This window comes from Solanum pennellii, chromosome 2 (assembly GCF_001406875.1).
Source record: "Solanum pennellii chromosome 2, SPENNV200".
Classification (NCBI taxonomy): Eukaryota; Viridiplantae; Streptophyta; class Magnoliopsida; order Solanales; family Solanaceae; genus Solanum; species Solanum pennellii.
Genome location: NC_028638.1, coordinates 54,999,045 through 55,024,210, shown reverse-complemented (window position 1 = coordinate 55,024,210; position 25,166 = coordinate 54,999,045). Strand labels below are relative to the sequence as shown.

General features: G+C 32.5%; 3 protein-coding genes and 3 pseudogenes across 3 annotated transcripts; all 6 read left to right on the top strand.

Moving 5' to 3' along the window:
- The first annotated feature begins 717 nt into the window (after nt 1-717).
- Nucleotides 718-8,463, top strand: LOC107010180 (meiosis regulator and mRNA stability factor 1-like). The gene is given in 7 exon segments (XM_015209420.2): nt 718-1,185; nt 1,331-1,789; nt 4,758-4,966; nt 7,428-7,643; nt 7,830-8,122; nt 8,124-8,207; nt 8,286-8,463. Coding segments are annotated over 7 exon segments (1,839 nt in total). The 5' UTR covers nt 718-785.
- Nucleotides 8,464-9,089: 626 nt separating this feature from the next.
- Nucleotides 9,090-10,312, top strand: LOC114076018 (annotated as a pseudogene).
- A 4,006-nt stretch (nt 10,313-14,318) lies between these two features.
- LOC107010179 lies at nt 14,319-16,288 on the top strand. The gene is made up of 4 exons (XM_027914226.1): nt 14,319-14,598; nt 14,675-15,334; nt 15,529-16,003; nt 16,081-16,288. Exons 1-4 carry the CDS (start codon nt 14,319-14,321, stop codon nt 16,286-16,288), a joined length of 1,623 nt encoding a protein of 540 aa, XP_027770027.1.
- Nucleotides 16,289-17,174: 886 nt separating this feature from the next.
- On the top strand, nt 17,175-17,910 carry LOC114076017 (annotated as a pseudogene).
- Nucleotides 17,911-19,497: 1,587 nt separating this feature from the next.
- LOC107010177 lies at nt 19,498-20,259 on the top strand. Its single transcript, XM_015209418.1, has 2 exons — nt 19,498-20,006; nt 20,082-20,259. The coding sequence occupies exons 1-2, from the start codon at nt 19,498-19,500 to the stop codon at nt 20,257-20,259; spliced, it is 687 nt and encodes a 228-aa protein (XP_015064904.1).
- A 2,218-nt stretch (nt 20,260-22,477) lies between these two features.
- LOC107010176 lies at nt 22,478-23,864 on the top strand (annotated as a pseudogene).
- The last annotated feature ends 1,302 nt before the right edge of the window (nt 23,865-25,166 follow it).

Genomic DNA, 25,166 nt, shown 5'->3' with positions numbered 1-25,166 from the left:
CCCAAATTTAAAGATAGTCCCCTTTATCTTCTGTCAAGGATACTTGTTGCATCTCAAACTTTCAGAACTGTAGAACGTCATCCGTTAACATCAATGTTAAGATTGAAAGCACTCTTTTGTTTACTCCTTTCTTTGTTTTCTTTTTCCTCGTTCTTTTTCTCTTTTTCTTCTTTTTTTTCTCCCCTCCACTTACCCTTTTGAAGTTCCTTAGGTTTTGAGTCCAATTATGTTTCTGCTTTCGCCGGGTAATTTGCGGGTAAAAAGGACTTACTAACATTTTAGAGCTTCAGTTTTTTGGTAACTGGTCTAGGATTAAAGATAAAATAAAATGGGTCATATCATATTTTTTAATGGGTCGGGTTAGGTGGGTGGATCACTAAATGATTTAATTTATTTTTTAAAATTTTTGGTTTGTTATATAAATAATTAATATCAATAAATTTTAATTAAAAATAATTTAATAGATTGAGTGACTTTCTGAGGAAAGAGTGGATAGTTGAGTGACTTTCTGAGGAAAGAGTGGATAATTGAGTGACTTTTGAGGGAAAATTGAAAGTTGAGTGACTTTCTGAAAGAAGATTGCATAGTTGAGTGACTTTTGAGGGAAAATTGAAAGTTGAGTGACTTTCTGAGAGAATAGTGCAAAGTTGAGTGACCATCTGAGGTATTAACTCGAGAAATGGGGGAAAATGAAAATTTATTAATATATTTCCCAAAGAGAAATAGGGAAAAAAGGAAATTTATTTAATAGATTTCTCAAAGAAAATATATGGAATAAGATTTAAATGTTTGAAAACAATATAAAAGCAGATATAACTGAATCAATTAAGCTATTAAGATTCACACAGAACAAAAAAGTGATAGTGGGAGCAGTTCAAAATCAGGCTGAACAAGTTCCAAGTGGGATGGCCGGAGAAGGATTGAAACCTAATTTTCCTGGTGGAGCTGTGGCGGGATCGCCGTACTCGGTAGCGAAAACGTCTGTGTGGTGGGATATAGAAAATTGTCAGGTACCCAGGGGATGCGACGCTCATACAATCGCTCAGAATATAAACAGGGCATTGATGGATATGAACTATCATGGACCAGTCACCATTTCCGCCTACGGAGACAGCAATGCCATTCCTTCCTTCATTCAACGTGCCCTCTCTAATACTGGAATCGCTCTCAATCACATCCCATCCGGTATAGTAACAAACTTTTTTCATTTTCGGCGAATTAATTAGAGGAATCAAGTTTAATAAGGATCGTGCTAATCCATTTCCATTAATGTTGTGAGAAATTTAATAGAGAGCCGTACTAGCTTAATTATTTGTTTGATGAATTACAGGGGTTAAGGATGCAAGGGATAAGAAAATTTTAGTGGATATGCTATTTTGGGCAGTGGACAATCCTGTACCTGCAAATTATTTGCTTATTTCAGGAAGCACAGACTTCTCGTATGTCCTTCATCAGTTACGAATGAGGAGATATAACATTCTTCTAGCACAACCTTTTAATAATGCTTCTCCTGCTCTTGCTGCTGTTGCAACGAATGTCTGGCAATGGACTACTCTTGCTGCTGGAAAATCTACACGACAACTTGCTTCTCGTAATACCAACACATCACGTCAATATTATATACCGATTTCAATTTCTAAACCTACATCAGCAAACCAACCTTCTAATGCCAATGCCAATTCTAATGCTTCCAAAGCCCAAAGTCTATATGATCCTGGACATTATTCTGATGCTAAAACTATTTACGTGCCTAAGAAATCGAATCAACTGAGTACGACCAGCATGTCAAGTACGCCAGCTATAGTTGAAGAAGCTAGTAGACGTAATTGCCCACGCGCACCAGGTGTTGCACGGGTGCTGTTTGTACCGCATCTTTTTTATGCAAAGTCTGATGGTTTCAGAGAAGCACAACTAACAAGTAGCAGCTGTTGCTCACCCTCACCAACGGTTCCACCACATCTATTGTTTTCAAAGTCTAATATAAATGCGAAATTAGATCTTGAATCTAAATCAGACTCGAAAAGATAGATCAAAGAGAGGAGAATTACTCCCAGTAATATAGAGAGGATTAGAAATGTAAAGAAATAGCTCATTTCTAATTTCATGTATTGAATGATGTTTTGTATACACACAATTAGTTAACGGACGCTTTAAACTTACCTTTGGAATAATTCTTCACGACTTACTAATTTTAGCTAATGAAACATAGTACTATCAATTACACAGTTACCCTCTAAGACATAACTTTTAGCTAGCTTTGAGATCACTAATATTAACAAAATACCTTTTAAAAAATGGAGCTAAAAGATATGCGAGAGATTTAGAGGGTGTTTGAATTGACTTAAAAGTTGGTCAACTTATTAGAGTCAAACTATAAAAATTTTGACTAACATTTTAAGATGTATTTTTTTTATCATATTAATATGCAAAAAATTGTAATTTATAGTAATTTTCAAATAGTTCTAGAATATCTATTTTTTTTGTTTACAATATCAAATTAATGTGATTTAATTTACCTTTGAAAATTAGTGAAATTGACTTTCAATAAGAGCAACATGACAAATAATTTCGGATGGAGGGAATATAAAAATAACTTAAAAATAAGTAAAAGAAAAGATTTATAATAAGTTGGAAATTATTTGACAAGATTAAAAATAACTTAAAATAAATTTAAAATCAAAAGTAGGTCTCCTCTATTTTTTTTTATCTTTTACTTAAAAGCTATACTTTTTAAGTAAATCCAAACGAACTTTTAATTTTGTTGCTACTCACAAATGTTATTTAAATACCTCACTATTTTTATTGAAATTTGGGAAAAACATTATTGAATGAGATAACAGTATTTTAAGTCATTTTTTTTCTATTCAAATTATATAGGTATGGATCGAAAACCATTTCCTTCTTCCTAATATGATCATTTCAAATTAACTTATGTGAATGTACTTGCACTGTTATAAAGATCACGTTTCAATCATTTTTTAAGAATGTGTTTTGAGTATTGAATGTATAAAATTAAATTTAAATTGAATATAAACCAAATGACTAAGACCAACATCACAACACGAAACTACTAAAAAAAATTCATTTCTAAGTAAAAGATTATGTTATTACGAAACAGTTAGTTTTCACTGTTTTCATCAAATGTTTTGAACAACTTGAGAAAAATAATTTATATTCTCAATTTGATCATCCGTTCAATTGTTTTCATAATACAGTACTTATTAATTAAAAGAGTGCTTTGAGATTTGAAGGTTAATTTTGATAATATTAAAATTATTGAATCTTACGCATCATATTAATTGGATTCAAATAAAAAATAAATATGCAAAAAGTACAATGAGTATATATATCAAAATCATGATAGTATCTTCCTAAATTGTGATATATTGAATTCACATACAAAATAAATTTATTATACATAAAGTACGATATATGTGTATGATTCATTGTAATATATATATATATATATANTGTCTTAGATGTATTTGTATTTTTATAAAATTATTAATTTATAATATTAATGAGATCATATATTTAAACAAGAGTTTTCTGAAAATTTGGTACATGAGGAAAATATTATACTAGAAAAATCATTAATTACCAAATATTAGTTTAGTGAAGTTTTATTGTACCATTTCCTTATTTCTAATATTTGCTTTATCATGTATTAACAATACTTGAATTAGTCATGTTTCATGTGATTGGTTTTACAAAATAAAAGAATTTTAAGGTAAACATTGGAATTGGATAGTTATTTCTGGAAACATATCTAATTGCTAGTCAATTCAAATTAATCCCAAAATGAAATAGAAATACTAAGATTCCTTAAAAGGAAATGGGGAAAAAAGGAAATTGAATTAGTATATTTCAAAGAGAGAAATGGGGAAAAAAGGAAATTGATTGGAATTATTTAATAGATTTCTCAAAAGAGAAATGGTGAAAGGAAATTGATTGAAATTATTTAATAGATTTCCCAAAAGAGAAATGGTGAAAGTATATTTAAATGTTCAACAACAACATGAGATAACCATCATCTTTAGCTACTAACAATAAGATTATCGTTTGATTCATAACCTACGTACTCTCCAGTTTTTAATTTTTAGTAGTTTTTTTCAAAAAGATGGAAAACGCGCAATCCAAAAAAGTGATAGCGGGAGCAGTTCAAATTCAGCCTGTGCAAGTGTCAAGAGCGATGGCTGGAGACGGATTGAACCCTGGTTTTCCCTGCAGAACAGCAGCAGAAATGCAGTACGAGGCAGCAAAAACTTCGGTGTGGTGGGATATAGAAAATTGTGATCCCTTGGTCCGTTCAAGGAGCCGTCTCTACTACTGGAATCCGTCTCAATCACGTCCCAGCTGGTATATATAGTAACAATCAGTCTTTTAAATTGAGTGGTGTGTAGGATTTATATAACTTAATTTTGTTCGATGAATTACAGTGACTAAGGATGCGAGTGATAAGAGAATATTGGTGGACATGATATTTTGGGCAATGGATAATCTCTGCACCTGCCAATTATTTGCTCATTTCAGGAGATGGAGATTTCTCCAGTGCCATTCATCAGTTGCGGATGAGGATATATAATATTCTTCTAGCACAACCTGTGTATGCTTCTCCTGCACTTGCTGCTGCTGCCACAAATGTGTGGAAATGGATAACCCTTGCTGCTGGAGGATGTGCAAAAGGATTTGCTTTTTTCGTAACAACACATATCATCAAAATTATATACCGACTCCAATTTCTGAACCTATATCAGCAAACCAACCTGCTTTTTCCAATGCCCATGCCAATTACAATGCCAATGCTAACGCTTCCAGGGCCCAAAGTTTATCTAATCCTGGATGCTATTCTGATAAAAAAACTAAAGCTATTTATGTACCTAAAAACTCGAATCAACTGAATATGACCGGCATGTCAAATACACCAGCTCTAGTTGAAGAAACTAGTAGCAGGTACACTAGTGCAGTTTGTACTGTTGGGCTTTGTGGAGGCTTGTGAGCCGGCCCGACCCATTACTGAAACCCTAGGTTAACCATTTGGCTTTCCTATAAATATGATCCTTGTATTTGTAATTCTATAGCAGCACAAGTGAAATAAAATCCTCCTGTTACAGTCGTGGAGTAGGGAAACCGAACCACGTTAAATTCTTGTGTGTCCCGTTTGTGTTCCGTTTCTCTTTTCTCTAGATTATTTGTGTGTGTTGTGTGTTTAATTCCCAACAATTGGTATCAGAGCGAGGTTTCAACAACATTGTAACACAAACTGTGAGAAATTGTCACCTAGGGTTCTTGTGTGAAGAACTGTGTGCAGGGAGGAGTAGCCGCCGTTACCGTGTGGGTAACCTCAAGCAGCAGCCGGCTAGGAGAACCGCGCAGGGTGCGAACAGCCGTCGTCCGTGTGCTGTCCGTCGCGCCGTTCCGTTGGCCGCCGCGTCGAGGAGCCTCAGATCCAGCCGCGAGCGTCCAGATCGTGAGCATCGTCCAAATCGCCGCCCGCTGTCTGTAGACGCCGTTAAGGGAATTGCCGAAGTCCTTTGAGATGGCAGAAGATGGGAAGTTCCGAATTGAGAAGTTCGATGGTACAGATTTCAGTTGGTGGAAGATGCAGATTGAAGATTTGCTGGTTCAGAAAGATTTGGACGTAGTGTTGGGTGACAAGCAAGGAAAATTGTCTGATGCAGAGTGGGCAGTTTTGGATCGGAAAGCTATGTCAGTTATCCGACTCTCGTTGACCAAGAATGTTGCGTTCAACATTCTTAAGGAGAAGACAGCGAAAGGCATCTTGGAAGCCTTGTCTAACATGTACGAGAAGCCATCTGCAGCAAACAAAATTTTTCTGATTAGAGAGTTGGTGAACACAAAGATGAAGGAAGGCAGTTCAGTTACCGAGCACATCAACTCATTGAATTCGATCTTAGCCAGACTTTTGTCAGTTGGCATTAAGTTCGATGATGAAGTTCAAGCTTTACTACTGTTATCATCATTGCCTGACAGTTGGTCCGGAACGGTTACAGCAGTTGCCAGTTCAGTGGGACCTAATGGATTCACCTTTGAGAAGATTCGTGATCTCGTTCTTGGCGAGGATGTCAGAAGAAGGAGTTCTGGAGAATCATCAGGTGATATGCTAAACGTCGTCAGAGGCAGAGGAAATAACAGAGGTAGTGGGAGCAGGAACCGAAGAAGGAGTCAGTCAAAGGCTCGGGATGGCTCAGGTGTAACATGTTGGAACTGCAAGGAGGTGGGGCATTTCAGGAATCAATGCCAGAAAGACAAACAAGTCAACATTGCAGAAGACAGCGTCAACGAGGATTTGTTTATCTGTTGCGCGGAGAGCAATGTGGATTCCTGGGTCATGGATTCTGGTGCTTCTTTTCACGCTACCCACAGCAGTGAAGCATTGCAGAATCTGGTTATTGGAGACTTTGGAAAGGTAAGGCTTGCAGACGATAGAGCTCTTGATGTTACGGGCATGGGTGACATGGTGCTGAAGACGCCAGTCGGTTTCTGGACCTTGAAGGATGTCAGAGTTGTTCCAAGCTTGACGAAAAGTTTGATTTCTGTTAGGCAGTTGGATGAACAGGGACATCATGTGAAGTTCGGAAATGGGCAGTGGAAGGTCGTGAGGGGCAATCTTGTCATGGCTCGTGGAACAAAAAGAGGATCGTTGTATATTGTCGGATTACCGTCTGAGGGAGTGACCGTCCCAGTTCAGAAGAAAAACAAAGTCCGGTTCACAGAATCTCGTGGGCAGAAGAAGGTTGTCTTTGCAAGAAAGAAACCCAGAGCCACAGGTCAGATTCAGGATGAACGAGCAAGGAAAGGTTCAGGAAGACCAGTCAGAGGCGTTTGTGGCAGTGGGAGCACCGGCCGTGCTTCAGCCAAGGCTCCTAGAAGACAGTGGGTCAAGAGAACCAGTATTCCAGCTGTTGATACGTCTCCAGAAAATTTCTTGCTGAGTATGGAGAGTGTTTGTTCTCAGGGAGTTCTAGGATCCGGCAGTTCGTGTCTCAAGTGGGAGCCGGTAGGGACCGAGGACGAGTCAAGGGCAGTTTCAGCCGTGACTGATGTGTTGAAGCTTCGGGGAGCTTCAACGGGCCTTTCAGTTGACTGATGAGAAGGCCGCTGTAGCAGGAGAGAGTTGAAAAAGATTACTAGACATACAAGTGTTCTAAGTGGATGACAGTTGAAATTCTTCAAGCCTCCAAGTGGGAGATTGTTGGGCTTTGTGGAGGCTTGTGAGCCGGCCCGACCCATTACTGAAACCCTAGGTTAACCATTTGGCTTTCCTATAAATATGATCCTTGTATTTGTAATTCTATAGCAGCACAAGTGAAATAAAATCCTCCTGTTACAGTCGTGGAGTAGGGAAACCGAACCACGTTAAATTCTTGTGTGTCCCGTTTGTGTTCCGTTTCTCTTTTCTCTAGATTATTTGTGTGTGTTGTGTGTTTAATTCCCAACATGTACAACACCTCTTTTTCACAAAGTCTGATAGTTCAGAGAATCACAACAGTAAATTCATAGAAAATGAGTCTGCTCAGCATACTCAATCCCAACCTTCTCTTGTTCCAGATAACTTTGTGAAATTGAACTCTAATTGCCAGGGCAATGTGCAACCCCCGCTTCAACGACCTGAAGGTTCTGCTGATTTTTTTACGTCATTTGTACATAATCCAAAAGCTGGCATGTGTAATTTATCAAATAGCCCCATAAACTTGTATTACACTCCTAATTTTTATTGAAAAAATAGGGAAGTATTGTCACCGAAACAGAAGTTTAATAAGCCAGATAGTTTCTTGAGGTAACTAATGGTGGTAATTTTCTTGCAGGGCAGGGGTGATTTATGTGTTTCTATGAACAAGGGTGATGTACCTCCTGACTTTTCCTTCCTTCCACCCTCATCGAATGTTTCTAAATCTGTCTGTGGTAATTTAGATTTGGATCTCCAGCTGCCTGAACACATTCAAAGTCTTATACGGGTCATAGTTAATTCGTTGAACACTTTGAGGCTCGAGAAGATTTTGCCTACCAAAGAAAACCTTGGTTACTGTATACGCTATAGTAAACCTGAATATCGTCATACTGATGTTACAGTAGCCATAAATACTGCACTAGAGCAACAAGTATAAGGATGCAATTTGGAATGCGATTGAGGAATTTCTTTGTTCAACTGTTGGACATTCAGCAATAGCAGCATCTGAATGCAGGTAAACAATTTATGCTAGCTGCATGGTTTTTGATGATTCTCAGAGTTTTTTTCTCATCTTCATCTGTCTGTCTTCTAGGTATGAAGCCGCTTTGATTCTTAGAAATGCATGCCTCAAAAATCTTACATTGGGAGAAGTACTTCAAATCCTGAATATGATTATCACTCTGAAGGGTTGGATCAAAACTCACTCTGAGTGGCAACCAATTATTGTCACTCTTCCAACGACTAATAATGATAAGGATACCATGTCATAGTCATGGCATATATTCTCTGAAATGGATCAGATCGACATCTTGGAGTTACGGATATGAAAAGAAGTTCAATTTCATATATGACTGTATGCTCAGTGCCAACTTGATGACGATATATATAGGAGTGAGATCTCTTTTACTTTTGTGGACTTATGTATTTTTTTTGTATAGATTTGATTCACAATCTTCAAGAATGTATAGAGGAAAATTGTATCCATCCCTGCTACGTCAAAAAAATAATATATAAATTCGTCTTTTAGCCAGCAACACAATCAACTGTCCACGGACTTCTCTTTTAATTTGCTCACATTATTGTTAGTTGGTGTACCAACTGTGATTGTTAAAGTAGCTGTCAGATAAATATCTATGCGAATTCTCCCAACCTGAAATGTGTCATACCAGGAAAGAATAGTTGAAAGGTGAAAACTATTGATTTAGACGCAAAAATATTGAGTACAATTTGCTTTCGTGTTTTTTAAAGTTGGATCTTCAGTCCGATATAAAAAACGTTAAAATGAAACATATTGTTTCATAACAGATTGGATTTTAAATACATGAACACTTAGGGGTGTTTGATAGTTGGGTAAGAAGTGAATTATTCATGTATTAAAATCATCATAACCAGTACCATGTTTGGTAATATTTTAATTACTATGCATAAGATTCATCACACAAAATACAGTGTTTGGTTATAATTACCAATTACAGTCCCACATAATTGATGGAGTCTCATGCAAGTGCCTTCGTACTGTTTCTTGCAAGTGCCTTCATACTGTTTGTTGGGGTTACTTATGATCACACCTTTCTCTTTGTCCTGTGTCTTCTGGAGAAGCCTGAGATGGAAGTCTCACAAATTAAATTCAACTTATGGAATTTCTTTTAAAATTCCCTTTGTGCTTTTTCTCCGAATTTCTCAATTTTCTTAGTGAGTGGTAGAACTGGTGCTGTAACCATATAAGTTGCCAGTGTATTGAAAGCTTAATGCACTTTCAACTCTTATTGTCCCAGAGTCGACAATATACCACTTCTAATATTGTAGGTTATGCCATTGGTCAGCTTAATATTTCCTCCTATTTATGTCCTATGGGAGCTTTATGTCATCAAACACCTTACTAAAATAGTTCTGTTTTTGTGAAAGGATGTGTGGCAGAGGACAATCCGGCACCTGCCAATTATTTGCTCATTTCAGGAAGCACAGACTTCTCGTATGCCCTTCATCAGTTACGAATGAGGAGATATAACATTCTTGTAGCACAACCTTTTAATAATGCTTCTCTTGCAACGAATGTCTGGCAAAGACAACCATACACTTGGTGCTGGAAAATCTACACGAGAACTTGCTTTTCGTAATACCAACACATTACGTCAATATTATATACCGATTTCAATTTCTAAACCTACATCAGCAAACCAACCTGCTTATACCAATGCCAATGCTAATGCTTCCACAGCCAAAAGTTTACATAACCCTGGACGTTATTTTGATACTAAAACTATTTACATTACTCAGAACTCGAACCAACTGACTATGACCAACATAGTTGAAGAAACTAGTAGCAGCAATTGCCCACGCACACCAGATGTTGCACGGGTGCTGTTTGTATCACATCTTTTTTTCGCAAAGGCTGATAGTTCAGAGAAGCACATCAGTAGAATTGAAGAAACAAGTAGCAGCTTTTGCCCACACTCACCAGCGGTTGCACCACATCTTTTGTTGGCGAAGTCTAATAGTGCAAATGTGAATTTAGGTCTTGGGATTGACTCAAAGGGAGGAGAATTACTTGAGCCTCCTGTCTCATTAACCATCGATGTAAGACACTCCAGTAATACAAAGAGAAGGTTAGAAGTGTAAGAGACAATATCTCATTTCTATATTTCGTGTATGTACACAGTTTAATGACGGACTCTTTAACTTATTTTAGAAATAATTGTTCACTAACTACTTAACTAACTAATTTTAGCTACTGATTCATATATTCAATTACAAGAATACCCTCTAAGACATACTCTCTCCCCCTAATTAGTTATACACTTTTAAATTGACACACTAATTACGAAAACAATCATTAACATTGTGGTTTATCAACTTATTCCTATTAATTATGAAATTGATGAATTAATAACTTTATATTTTCAAGAAGTTATATTTTTTCAAAGTAATTAATTGAGGGTATAATAGATAAAAAATATTTTGACCTTTCTTGATCGTCAAAATGGACAAATATTAGAAACAATTAAAAAAGGAAAAGTGGACAAGTAATTAGGAACAGAGAGAGTAACTTTTAGCTAGTTTTAAAATCCTTAATATTAACAAAATACATTTTTAGAAAAGGCTTTAAATGATATGCAGTTTCAAAAGTGATTCATTTTGTTAAACGCGGGATTTAGAGGGTATTTAAATTGACTTAAAAGTTAGCCAAACTTCCATTTTTTGATTTCTGAAAGTGTTTGAGTTTGACAAATAATTTTTTTTCAAAAGGTCAAAAATGACTTAAAATAAGTTAAAAAATAAAAGTACATCTTTCCTACTTTTTATTTTTTGACTTAAAAGTTGTTTAAGTTTGATTTTTTTATTTTTAATCTAAAGCTACTCCCCCAGTCTCATTTTATGTGACATCATTTCCTTTTTGTCAGTGCCAAAAACAATGTCACATTTCTTTATATGGTAAGTATTTAAAGATACATTCTTCTTTTACCCTTGTTGGTCTCACTTAATTTTAAAGACTTAATTTTAAAGACATGCTCTAATACATTTATGAGGAGAGAGGAGTGAGTCTACTTTTTAATATAACTATTTTTAAAGGACAATTTGATAAATATTTCAAAGTCTTCATTATTTTTAAAAATTCGTGTCCGATTAAATGTTATTATATAAAATGAGATAGAGGTACTACTTTTTAAATCAATCCAAATTGACTCTTAGTTTTATTGCTAATACAAATGTTATTTAATTACTTCACTATTTTTACTGAAATCTACAAAAAACATTATCGAAGATATGAATGAAAGACATAAGATAATAGCAGTATATTAAGTATTTTTTTTCTGTTCAAATTAACTTGTATGAATGTACTTACACTATTATGAAAATCCACATTTCGATTATCTTTTAAGAATGTGTTTGAGTAAGGTATATTAAAGGTATATATATCGATTTTCAATTGAATTTAAATATCACAGCACGAAAGTTACTAAAACAGTCATTTCTAAGAGCCTGTTTGCATGAGCTTAAAAGCTGGTCAAACTGACTTAAAAGTTAGTTTTTGATTTATTAGAGTTTTTGACAAATATCAAAGTAACTCATTTTAAGTCAAAACTGACTTATTTTAAGCCAAAAGCTAAAAGGTAGGTGAGGGGTGTTTTTTTTTTCAACTTAAAAGTCATTTTATGTTGACTGAGTATATTACGTTTTTACCCTTATTATTATTATTATTATTATTGTTATTATTTATTATTATTAGTAGTAGTAGTAGTAGTATAATAATAATAATAATTATTATTAATAATAATAGTTTATTATTTTTATTGTTATTATTTATTTTGTTATTCTTTATTATTATTAATATTACATATTATTATTATATTATTACTATTATTATTTATATTATTATTTTATTATTATTATTATTATTATAATTTATATTATTATTATTATATATTATTATTTTCATATTTTATATTATAATTATTATTATTATTATTTATTTATTTATTGTTATTATTATTTATATTTAATTATTTTTTATTATTTTTTATTTTATTATTCTTCTTCTTCTTATTATTATATATTATTATTATTATTATATATTGTTAATTATTATTATGTATTAATATTATTATTATTAATAATATTTTATTATTTTATTATTATTATTCTTTATTATTATAATTATAGATTATATATTATTATTATTAATTATTATTATTATTATTATTATTTTCATATTATTATTATTATTATTAATATTTTATTTATTATTATTCTTTTCATATTTTTAGATTATCATTATTATTTATTATTATATATAATTATTATTATTATAATTATTATTATTTATAAACAATTTCTGATAATAAAGAAATATGTGAATGATAACAAAATATAATTACTTATGAATGAAAAACATAAATTAATTTTATTTCATTTTTTTAAGTATAAAAATCTTAGATTAGTAAACTTTTATCATGTTAACAACTTTTAAGGGTATTTCAGACATTTTAATTAAAAAAAATGTTTACCAACACTTATTTCCCAAACACATCAACAACTTTTTTTTAACTTCAGCACTTTTATCCAAACACATAATTACTTATTTTAAAAATAAATTTCAATACTTTCAACAGTACTTTTTAAAAGCTACTTTATTTAATCCCATTTGGGCTCTAAGTAAAAGATTATATTATTACGAAAAAAATGAGGATTATGAAAAAAAATTATCGACATTCTTTTTCCTGATTACATATGATTCAACATATGTTTTTTTTTTTGTTAATTATTCACTATTCATCAAATGTTTTGAGCAAGTTGATAAAAAAAATTATATTCTCAAATTGATCATCCGTTCAATTGTCTTCATAATTCTGTAAAACGTTACTAAATTAATATAAGTGAGACAACTAAATATTATTATTTTGTAGAGACATTATTTAATCGATAATTAATATTTATTAATTTAAAGATTGCGTTGAGATTCAATGAAGGACAATTTTGGTTACAATAAAATTATTATATCTAACTAATTTATTTATCATATTTATTGAATCACATAAAAATTAAATACATTATCATAAAGTGCAATGAGTATATCAAATCATTGTATTTTGTTAAATTGTGTATCATATTTATTGAATTTATATAAAATAAATAAATGTAAATAATTTATTGTGCTATATACTTTTTTTTTAAATGATTCATTGGAAAATAAAGTCAAGCTAAGAATTCAATGGTTCAATATAAAAATAAATTCATTAGGTATAATGTTCATTATTTCTTAATAATAAAATATTATTCATATTATCTGTATTAAAGACATTGAATGTATGATGATAAGAGAATAAATTATATATATATATATATATATATATATATAAGTAATTTATATAGGAAATTTTTGAAACCATATCTAAAAAGGACTTCTCATCTCAAAGTTATCAAAAATTGATTAATAATATCATATCAAATAAGTAAAAAGCATTATGTGAGTACAAAAGAAATCATTTCATATGCATTCATAAAGATTTGGAGTTGTGGCAACACCGAAATTTTTTGATGCAATTAAAAAAAGTTAGAAATAGACTTCATCTAATTTAATGAGATTTCATTGTACCATTATTTCTATATTTGCCTTATCAAGGGTTAGCAATATTTGAATTTGTTACGTTGCATATGACTTTGATCATTATATAGTTAAACTGTTTTGACAAAATATATTCATTTAAGCTAAATATTGGATAGTTATTTGTGAAAACGTATCAAATTGCTAGTCAATTCAAACTTATCCGGAAATGAAATAGAAATACTAAGATTTCTTAAAAAGAAATGGGAAAAAAAGGAAATTGAATTAGTATATTTTCGAAAGAGAAATGGGAAAAAAAGGGAAATTGATTGAAATTATTTAATAGATTTCCCAAAAGAGAAATGGTGAAAGTATATTTAAATGTTCAACAACAACATGAGATAACCATCATCTTTAGCTACTAACAATAAGATTATCGTTTGATTCATAACCTACTCTCCAGTTTTTGATCTTTAGTTGTTGTTTTTCCCTCTAATTTTTTTCAAAAAGACGGAAAGCGCACAATCCAAAAAAGTGATAGCGGGAGCAGTTCAAATTCAGCCTGTGCAAGTGTCAAGAGCGATGGCTGGAGACGGATTGAAGCCTGGTTTTCCCTGCAGAACAGCAGCAGAAACGCAGTACGCGGCAGCAAAAACATCTGTGTGGTGGGATATAGAAAATTGTCAGGTGCCCAGGGGATGTGACGCTCATGCAATCGCTCAGAATATAAACAAGGCATTAATGAATATGAACTATCACGGACCAGTCACCATTTCCGCCTATGGTGACACTAATGTCATCCCTTGGTCCGTTCAACGAGCCCTCTCTACTACTGGAATCCGTCTCAATCATGTCCCAGCCGGTATAGTAACAATCAGTCTTTTAAATTGAGTGGTATGTAGGATTTATATAACTTAATTTTGTTTGATGAATTACAGTGACTAAGGATGCGAGTGATAAGAGAATATTGGCGGATATGATATTTTGGGCAGTGGACAATCCTGCACCTGCCAATTATTTGCTCATTTCAGGAGATGGAGATTTCTCCAATGCCATTCATCAGTTGCGGATGAGGAAATATAATATTCTTCTAGCACAACCTGTGTATGCTTCTCCTGCTCTTGCTATTGCTGCCACAAATGTGTGGCAATGGACAAGCCTTGCTGCTGGAGGATCTCCACAAGGATTTGCTTTTCATAACAACACATATCGTCAAAATTATATACCGACTCCAATTTCTAAACCTATATCAGCAAACCAACCTGATTTTCCCAATGCCCATGCCAATAACAACACCAATGCTAATGCTTCCAGGGCCCAAAGTTTATCTAATCCTGGATGCTATTCTGATGAAAAAACTAAAGCTATTTATGTACCTAAGAACTCGAATCAACTACGCGCACCAGCTGTTGCACCAGTGCAGTTTGTACAAAACCGTTTTTTCACAAAGTCTGATTGTTCAGAGAACCACAACAGTAAATTCATAGAAAATGAGTCTGTTCAGCGTACTCAGTCCCAGCCTCCTCTTGTTCCAGTTAACTTTGTGAAATTGAACTCTTGCCAGGACAATATGCAACCCCCGCTTCAACGACCTGAAGGTTCTGCTGATTTTTTTTTACGCCATTTGTACATAATCCGAAAGCTGGCATGTGTAATTTATCAAATAGCCCCATAAACTTGTATTATAGTACTCCTAATTTTTATTGAAAAAATAGAGAAATTGTCACCGAAACAGAAGTTTAATAAGCCAGATAGTTTCTTGAGGTAACTAATGGTGGTAATTTTCTTGCAGGTAGGGGTGATTTATGTGTTTCTATGAACAAGGGTGATGTACGTCCTGACTTTTCCTTCCTTCCACCCTCATCGGGTGTTTCTAAATCTGTCTGTGGTAATTTAGATTTGGATCTCCAGCTGCCTGAACACATTCAAAGTCTTATACAGGTCATAGTTAATTCGTTGAACACTTTGAGGCTCGAGAAGATTTTGCCCACCAAAGAAAACGTTGGTTACTGTATACGTTATAATAAACCTGAATATCGTCATACTGATGTTACAGTAGCCTTAAATACTGCACTAGAGCAACAAGTGATATTAAAGTTAGGACTAGTTAATTTTGAGCTATATGTTGGTAAGACTGCAAGGATTTGGAAATGTGTGAATCCACTTGGTGGCAATCCTAACCAGTATAGGGATGCAATTTGGAATGCGATTGAGAAATTTCTTTGTTCAACTGTTGGACATTTAGCGATAGCAGCATCTGAATGCAGGTAAACAATTTATGCTAGCTGCATGGTTTTTGATGATTCTCAGAGTTCTTTCTCATCTTCATCTGTCTGTCTTCCAGGTATGAAGCCGCTTTGATTCTTAGAAATGCATGTCTCAAAAATCTTACATTGGGTGAAGTACTTCATATCCTAAATATGATTATCACTCTAAAGGGTTGGATCAAAACTCACTCTGAGTGGCAACCAATTACTATCACTCTTCCAGCAACTAATAATGATAAGGATACCAGATCAGGTACCATGTCATGGTTACTACATCAAAAATGATCATTAGCGGCAATTAATTCTCAAATACAGCCTAATAAAATGATCATTAGCGGCAATTAATTCTCAAATGCCGCTAAATATGTATTTTTAGCGGCAATTAGTTTTCTTTGTATATGTCCCTTATTCCTAAAGCTTTTAGCGACATTGATTCTAATGACACGTAACTAATGCCGGTACCGATTTTAGCATTCTTTACTAATGTCAATATTTAATGCCGCTAAAAGTTATTTTTATTGTAGTGAGTCATGACATCTATTTTCTGAAATGGATCAAATATCTTGGAGTTACAGATTTTAAAAGAAGTTCAATTTCATATATGACTGTATGCTCAGTGCCAACTTGATGACGACATATATAGGAGCGAGATCTCTTTTATTTTTGTGGACTTCTTTTGTATATAATTGATTCACAATCTTGTATAGAGGAAAATTGTATTTGATACGCCAAAAAAAAAATATATAAATTCGTCTTTTGGCCAGAAACACGATCAACTCTCTGTGGACTTCTCTTTTAATTTGCTCACATTATAGTTAGTAGGTGTACTAACTTTATATGATTGTTAAAGTTGTTGTTAGATAAAATACGTTGATTTAGACGGCAAAAATCTTGAGTTCAATTTGCTTTTATGTTTTTTAAAGTTGGATCTTCTGTCTCGGATTAAAATTTAAAAAGAGACAAATTAGTTCATAACGGATTGGATCGTTAATACATTAACACTTAGGAGAGTTTGATAGTTGGGTAAGAAGTGAATCATTCATGTATTACAATCTATCATATTAGTACCATGTTTGGTAATATTTTAATTACTATTTATAGAATTCATCACAAGAAGTAGAGTGTTTGGTTATGATTACCAATTACAATCCCACATAATTAATGGAGTCTCATGCAAGTGCCTCCATATATACTGTTTCTTGCAAGTGCCCTTTCAACTCTTATTGACCCAGAGTCGACAATAACCACTCTTAATATTAAAGTTAGGACCAATTATTTGCTCATTTCAGGAAGGACAGACTTATCGTATGCCTTTCATCAGTTACGAATGAGGAGATATAACATTCTTGTAGCACAACCTTTAAATAATGCTTCTCCTGCTCTTGCTGCTGCTGCAACGAATGTCTGGCAATGGACAACCCTTGCTGCTGGAAAATCTACACGAGAACTTGCTTCTCGTAATACCAACACATTACGCCAATATTATATACCGATTCCAATTTCTAAACCTACATCAGCAAACCAACCTGCTTATACCAATCCCAATGCTAATGCTTCCAAAGCCAAAAATTTATATAATCCTGGACGTTATTTTGATACTAAAACTATTTACGTACCTAAGAACTCGAATCAACTGACTATGACCAGCATGTCAAGTTCGCCAGCTATAGTTGAAGAAGCTTGTAGCAGCAATTGCCCACGCGCCCGGATGTTGCACCGGTGCTGTTTGTACCGCATCTTTTTTGGCAAAGTCTGACAGTTCAGAGAAGCACAATAGTAAAATTGAAGAAAAAAGTAGCAGCTGTTGCCCACGCTCACCAACAGTTGCACCACATCTTTTGTTCGCGAAGTCTGATAGTTCAAATGTGAAATTAGATCTTGGCCCTAACTCAGACTCCAAAAGCTAGGTCAAAGGGAGAAAATTACTCAAGCCTCTCATCTCATTAACCATCAACGTGAGACACTCCACTAATACATAGAGACGACTAGAAGTGTGCGAGAGGATATCTCGTTTCTATATTTCGTGTATTGAATGATGTGTTGTATACACACAATTAGTTAACGGACTCTTTTAACTTATTTTGGAATGATTCTTCACTAACTACTTAACTAACTAACATTAGCTAATAACTCATATTATCAATATACAGTTGACAGTACCTTTAATATATATACTTCCTCCGTTTCACAAAAAAATGTTTAATTTGACTTGGCATGAAGTTTAAGAAAATAAAAAAATTTTTTGACCATGTGGTCCTAAATTAAAGTTATGTCAAATGTACAAAATTGTATTTTAATCTTGTGGCCTTAAACATTCCACGTAGAAAGTTGTTACCAAAAAAAAGAAAGAGGTTATTCTTTTGAAACAGACTAAAAAAGAAAGAAGGTCATTCTTTTTTAAACGGATAGAGTAGCTTTTTAGCTAATTTAGAGATCATTAATATTAACAAAATACCTTTCAAAAAAAAAGAGCTAGAGGATATGCAGTTTTAGAAGTGATTCATATCGATAAACAAGAAAATAAGAGGGTGTTTGAAAAAATTATAATTAACTTAAAGTAAGTGTAAAATAACTTTAGAAATAAAGGTTGATCTTTCTTACTTTCTATTTTTTGACTTGAAAATTATTTAAGTTTAACTTTTTATTTTTAATTCAAAAACTATATTTTAAGTAAATCCAAGTTGACTCTTAATTTTGTTGCTAATTACAAATGTTATTTAGTTACCTCACTATTTTTACTGATGTTTGTGAAAAACATTATCGAAGACATAAGAATGAAACACATCAGATAACAGTATATTAAGTATTTTTTTATGTTAACTTGTGTATTATATTTATTGAATTTATATAAAAAAATAAATTCATCATACATAAAGCACAATATATGTAAATAATTTATTGTCTATATACTTTTTGGTTAAATGATTCATTGGAAAATAAATTCAAGAATTCAATCTCTTAATAATAAATTATTATTCATATTATTTTTACTAAAGATATTGAATGTATGATGATGAGAGAATATACTCAACATATATAGGAAATTTTTGTAACCATGTCTAAAAAAGACTTTTCGTTTAAAAGTTATCAAAAAATGATAAATAATGTCATATAAAATAAGTAAAAAGTATTATATGAGTACAAAAGAAATCATTTCATATGCACTCATATAGATTTGAAGTTGTGACAACACCAAAACTTTTTTATGTAATTAAAAAAAGTTAGAAATAGACTTCAACTAATTTAATGAGATTTTATTGAACCATTATTTCTATATTTGCCTTATCAAGGGTTAACCATATTTGAATTAGTTAGGTTGCATGTGACTTGATGATTATATAGTCAAACTGTTTTGACAAAATATATTAATTTGAAGCTAAACATTGGATAGTTATTTGTGGAAACGTATCTAACTGCCAGTAAATTCAAACTAATCCCAAAATGAAATAGAACTATTAACTATTTGCATACCTAAGAACGCAAATCAACTGACTATGACCAGCATGTCAGGTAAGCCAACTAAAGTTAAAGAACCAAGTAGGTGTGGTTCTATAAACAACGATGATTTACGTCCTGAGTTTTCCTTCCTTTTACCCTCATCGGGTGTTTCTAAATCTGTCTGTGATAATTTAGATTTGTATCTCCAGCTGCCTGAATACATTCAAAGTCTTATAAGGGTCATATTTAATTCGTTGAACACTTTGAGGCTCGAAAACATTGTGCCTACCAAAGAAAACCTTGGTTATGGTATGCGTTATAGTAAACCTGAATATTGTCATACTGATGTTACAGTAGCCTTAAGTATTGCACTAGAGCAACTAATGATATTAAAGTTAGGACTAGTTAATTTTGAGCTATATGTTGGTAAACCCGCAAGGATTTGGAAATGTGTGAATCCACTTGGTGGCAATCCTAACCAGTATAAGGATGCAATTTGGAATGCGATTGAGAAATTTCTTTGTTCAACTGTTGGACATTCAGCGATAGCAGCATCTGAATGCAGGTAAACAATTTATGCTAGCTGCATGGTTTTTAATGAATCTCAGAGTTTTTTTCTCATCTTTTGTCTGTCTTCCAGGTATGAAGCCGCTTCAACTCTTAGAAATGCATGTCTCAAAAATCTTACACTGGGTGAAGTACTTCAAATCCTGAATATGATTATCACTCTGAAGGGTTGGATCAAAACTCACTCTGAGTGGCAACCAATTGCTATTACTCTTCCAGTGACTAATAATGATAAGGATACCATGTCATAGTCATGACATCTGTTTTCAGAAATGGATCAGATATCTTGGAGTTACGGATTTTAAAAGAAGTTCAATTTTATATATGACTGTATGCTCGGTGCCAACTAGATGACGACATATATAGGAGCGAGGTCTCTTTTACTTTTGTGGACTTCTTATGTATGTTTTGTATATATTTGATTCACAATCTTCAAGAATGTATAGAGGAAAATTGTATCCATCCCTGATACGTCAAAAAAAATAATATATAAATTCGTGTTTTGGCCAGAAGCACCATCAATAACTCTCCATGGACTTCTCTTTTAATTTGCTCACATCATTGTTAGTAGGTGTACCAACTATGATTGTTAAAGTAGCACTTAAATAAATATCTATGTGAATTCACCCAACCTGGAATGTGTCTGTACCAAGAAAAAATAGCTGAATGGTGAAAACTATTGACTTTGACGCAAAAATATAAAAGTTTCAAAAGTGATTCATCCTGATAAACGATAAATTTAGAGTGTGTTTTGGATTGGCTTATAAGTTGGTCAAATTTTTAGTTATTGACTTCTGGAAGTGTTCGACATATATTAAAAAAAAGTAAAAAAATGACTTAAAATAAATTGAAAAGCGTTTGACAAAATTAAAATTAACTTAAAATAAGTTAAAATTTAAAATAAATTTGTCCTAATTTTTATTTTTTAACTTATAAAAAATTATTTAACTTTGATTTTTTATTTTTTATTTAAAAGCTATTTTTAAAGTCAATCCAAATTGACTCTTAATTTTGTTGCTAATTACAAATGTTATTTAATTACCTCACTATTTTTACTGAAATTTGCGAAAAACATTATTGAAGATATGTGAACGAAACACATAAGATAACAATATATAAGTATTTTTATCTGTTCAAATTAACTTATATATGAATGTACTTGCACTGATATAAAAATCCACGTTTCGATTATTTTTTAAGAATGTGTTTGAGTAAGGTATTTTGAATGTATAAAATTAAATTTCAATTAAATTTAAATATCACAACACAAAAGTTACTAAAAAAGGTTATTTCTAAGTAGAATATTATACTATTACGAAATATATGAGGATTACAAAAACAATATATTCTATAAGGGTCTTTTGAAAATATGAAATATCTTATTACTTTATTGAAATGAGTGATTTTTTTCCATTGGCTCAAACCCAAATTGGATGAATTATTAGCTTACCAAATATCAATTTAATGAGATTTTATTGTACCATTATTTCTATATTTGCCTTATCAAGGAGTAACAATATTTGAATTAGTTACATTGCTGCATGTGACTCGATTATTATATCATTAAAATGTTTTGACAAAATGAATGAATTTCAAGCTAAATATTGGATAGTTATTTATGGAAACATATCTAACTGCTAGTCAATTCAAACTAATCCCAAAATGAAATAGATTTCTTTAAAAGAAATGGGTAAAAAAGGAAATTGAATTAGTATATTCTCAAAAGAGATAATGAGGAAAAAAAGGAAATTGATTGAAATTATTCGATAGATTTCCCAAAAGAGAAACGGTGAAAGTATATTTAAATGTTCAACAACAACATGAGATAACCATCATGATTGAAATGAATATTGTATGTAATTAGCTGATGTAGTTAGTTTATTAATAAGTTTGTTAATGAGTTAGTTATCAAGTAATTACTTTTCTGATAGTTAATAAATGTGTATAAATAAAACTTTGGGGATAATGAGAAGTAAGTCGGCTATTCCTTTTTTCACCGTTTCATTCATTTTTCTCCTTATTCTGCTTCAATGGCTCTAACACAATTGGAAGATTAACATTCAACACATCAACTTTAGCTACTAATATTAAGATTATAGTTTGATTGATAACCTACTTGTTAGGTTTTATTTGTCCTGATTTCTTACCATAAATAGGTTTTCCTTTTAGAAAAAGATTTTGGTTGACTAATCCTTTTTCTGGTAGGAAAAGGTTTAGTACTCTATAAATAGAGACATGTACCTTCTAACTTAATCCGCATTCACAATGTAGTCTTAAGGACTTTGAGAGTTTTGGTTAGGGGGAGAATTTGTGGGTTACAAGCTTGATACGTTATCACTTGTGTGAACCTCCCATGTATTCTGAGTGAATTTGGTTGAGGTTGTTTGTCTCTGTATTTTGTACTCTCATATTTATAGTGGATTGCTCATCTCCTTTGTGGATATAGGTCGATTGACCAAACCACGTTAACCTGCCCTCTCTAGTACTGGAATAGCTCTCAATCACGTCCCGGCATGTACAGAAACTAACCTTCTTCTATTCTGCTTAATTTGATGGGTAATTGGGATTCAGTATTGAATTGAATGATAATATTGGTGTGTGTCGTGTTATCAGCATTGACAACTCTGGGATTGTTGCCATTGTTGTTACCATGGTGATTGGTCATTGTTGCTGATCAGTGTGAGAAGGAGAAAAAAAATTGACCCTGATACCATATAAAGACTGAATGTGTGCTGAAAAGAGTATGTTTATTAATGAAGACAACAATGTATTAAATAAAGATACAATAAGACTCCTTAACGAATTGAACTAAAGTAATCTAAATAAAGAATAACGGCTGAATTAGTAATGCAATCCTAATACGACTAAACTACTGATCCTAATACGACTAAGCTACTAAGTGTGTCTAACACCAGATGTTCTAATACATTTGTTGTGCACATGAGAAAGATCCTTTATAATTTTAATGTTTTCATCTTGCTTTTCTTTCAAAACTTTTGTTGAAAATGATTTCTTTTACCAAGAGGTCTATCAAAAATAGTCTCTCCACCATTTAAAGTTTTTACACGGTTATAAACAGGTTAAGGTCTGCATACACCCCACTCTCTTCTTATAAATTTATTTATTTAATTTTGTTTGATGAATTACAGGGGTTAAAGGATGCCAGGAATAAGAAAATTTTAGTGGATATGCTATTTTGGGCAGTGAACAATCCTGCACCTGCAAATTATTTGCTCATTTCAGGAAGCACAGACTTCTCGCATGCCCTTCATCAGTTACGAATGAGGAGATATAACATTCTTCTAGCACAACCTTTTAATAATGCTTCTCCTGCTCTTGCTGCTGCTGCAACGAATGTCTGGCAATGGACAACCCTTGCTGCTGGAAAATCTACATGAGAACTTGCTTCTCGTAATACCAACACATTACATCAAGAATCTGTATGGACTCCAATTTTTTAACCTATTCCTGCAGCAAACCAACCTGCTTATTCCAATGCCAATGCTAATGCTTCTGGGGTCCAAAATTAATTTATATAATCCTGGAGGCTATTTTGATACAAAAACTAAATCCATTTACATGCCTAGGAACTTGAATCAACTGACTATGACCAGCATGTCAAGTACGCCAGCTATTGTCCTTGCGCACCAGTGCAGTTTATTCCACAACTCTTTTTCACAAAGTCTGATAGTTCTCAGAAGCACAACAGTAGAATTGAAGAAACAAGTAGCAGCTATATTGCCCACGCGCACCAACTTTTGCACCAATTTACTTTGCACCACATCAATTTTTCGTGACATCTGATACTTCAGATGTGAAATTAGATCTTACGCCTAACACACATCCTAAAAGTTAGCTCAAAGAGAGGAGAATTAATCAAGCCTTATAAAGAGATCATATATCTTATTAACCATCAATGTGAGACTCTTTTTCATTCTTCAATGCCCCACCTTAGGCCCAGGGCTGGACATTTGGAGCCCAACATTGGTGAGAACGTGTAGTTTTAGAAGATTTAGTGAGTTAGAAGAAGAGAGTGTGAGTTCTCATTCTATATTTCGTGTATTGAACGATGTGTCGTATATGTGTACATAACTCAAACAACAGCTAGATTTAAGATACTCAGAGTTTCATTGAATCCCATTAATGTGTGCGGTTTTTCTCAATATAGAGATTGAAACATGTGAGGATTATGAAAACAGTTATCTAACTTCTTGTCTTATAAATTCCTCAACCTGCCCACTAATGTAAATATCAAAAATCCAACAGATTTTTTAAAATATTTATTTTTAATCCTTTTTAGGAGCTCCCATTATTTTTGTTTTCTTAATTATTTTAATTTATAAACTTATCATTGAAAGTGAAGAATGCTTACCATCTGAATAACTTCTTCTTGTCTCAAAATTCACTTAATTACAACTACTCTACACATATTTTCTGTTAGTTATTTTCACCGTTCATCAAGTGTTTCGAGCACTCAATAAAAAAATTTTATTCTCGATTTGACCATCTATTCATATTTTCCTAATACCATTATTTCTACATTTGCCTTATCAAGCATTAACTATATTTGAATTATAACTTTGCAAGTGACTTGATTATTATATAATTGGGTTAAGACACAAGTATCTCAGACTATGATCAAAATTTGAGAGACACATTAAAATTTAGTTAAGATTCTATTACTTCCAATTTATTTTTTTCGTATTTTTGTGACACCTTCTGTACTGATGTGGCACCTCCAACCACCCATGCTAGTTGTATTTGTACACACTCGCACAACATGTGTGTAAATATTGTTTTTTACTTACAAATTATTTGTTTTAAAAAAATAATTTTTAAAACATAATTTATTTATCTTGTATTTAAACTAAGTTAATACACATTTTTTTACCTTATATTGAAACTATTTTTTTTACTTACATTCATTATTTTTTCCCTTTTATTCTTCTATTGAGTTTATTTTCTTCATCTTTCGTTTTGATTTGATTTCAAATGTCCTGTATTTAAAATAAGTTAATTTTGAACGGATACCAAATAAGTGAAGAAAATCATAAAACATAAAAATATTAAAACATTAAAATTAAAAGGAAACTATAAAAATTATTTTTTACAAAATACACATAATTTATAAAAAATAATTAAAAGTGAAAAGATAATT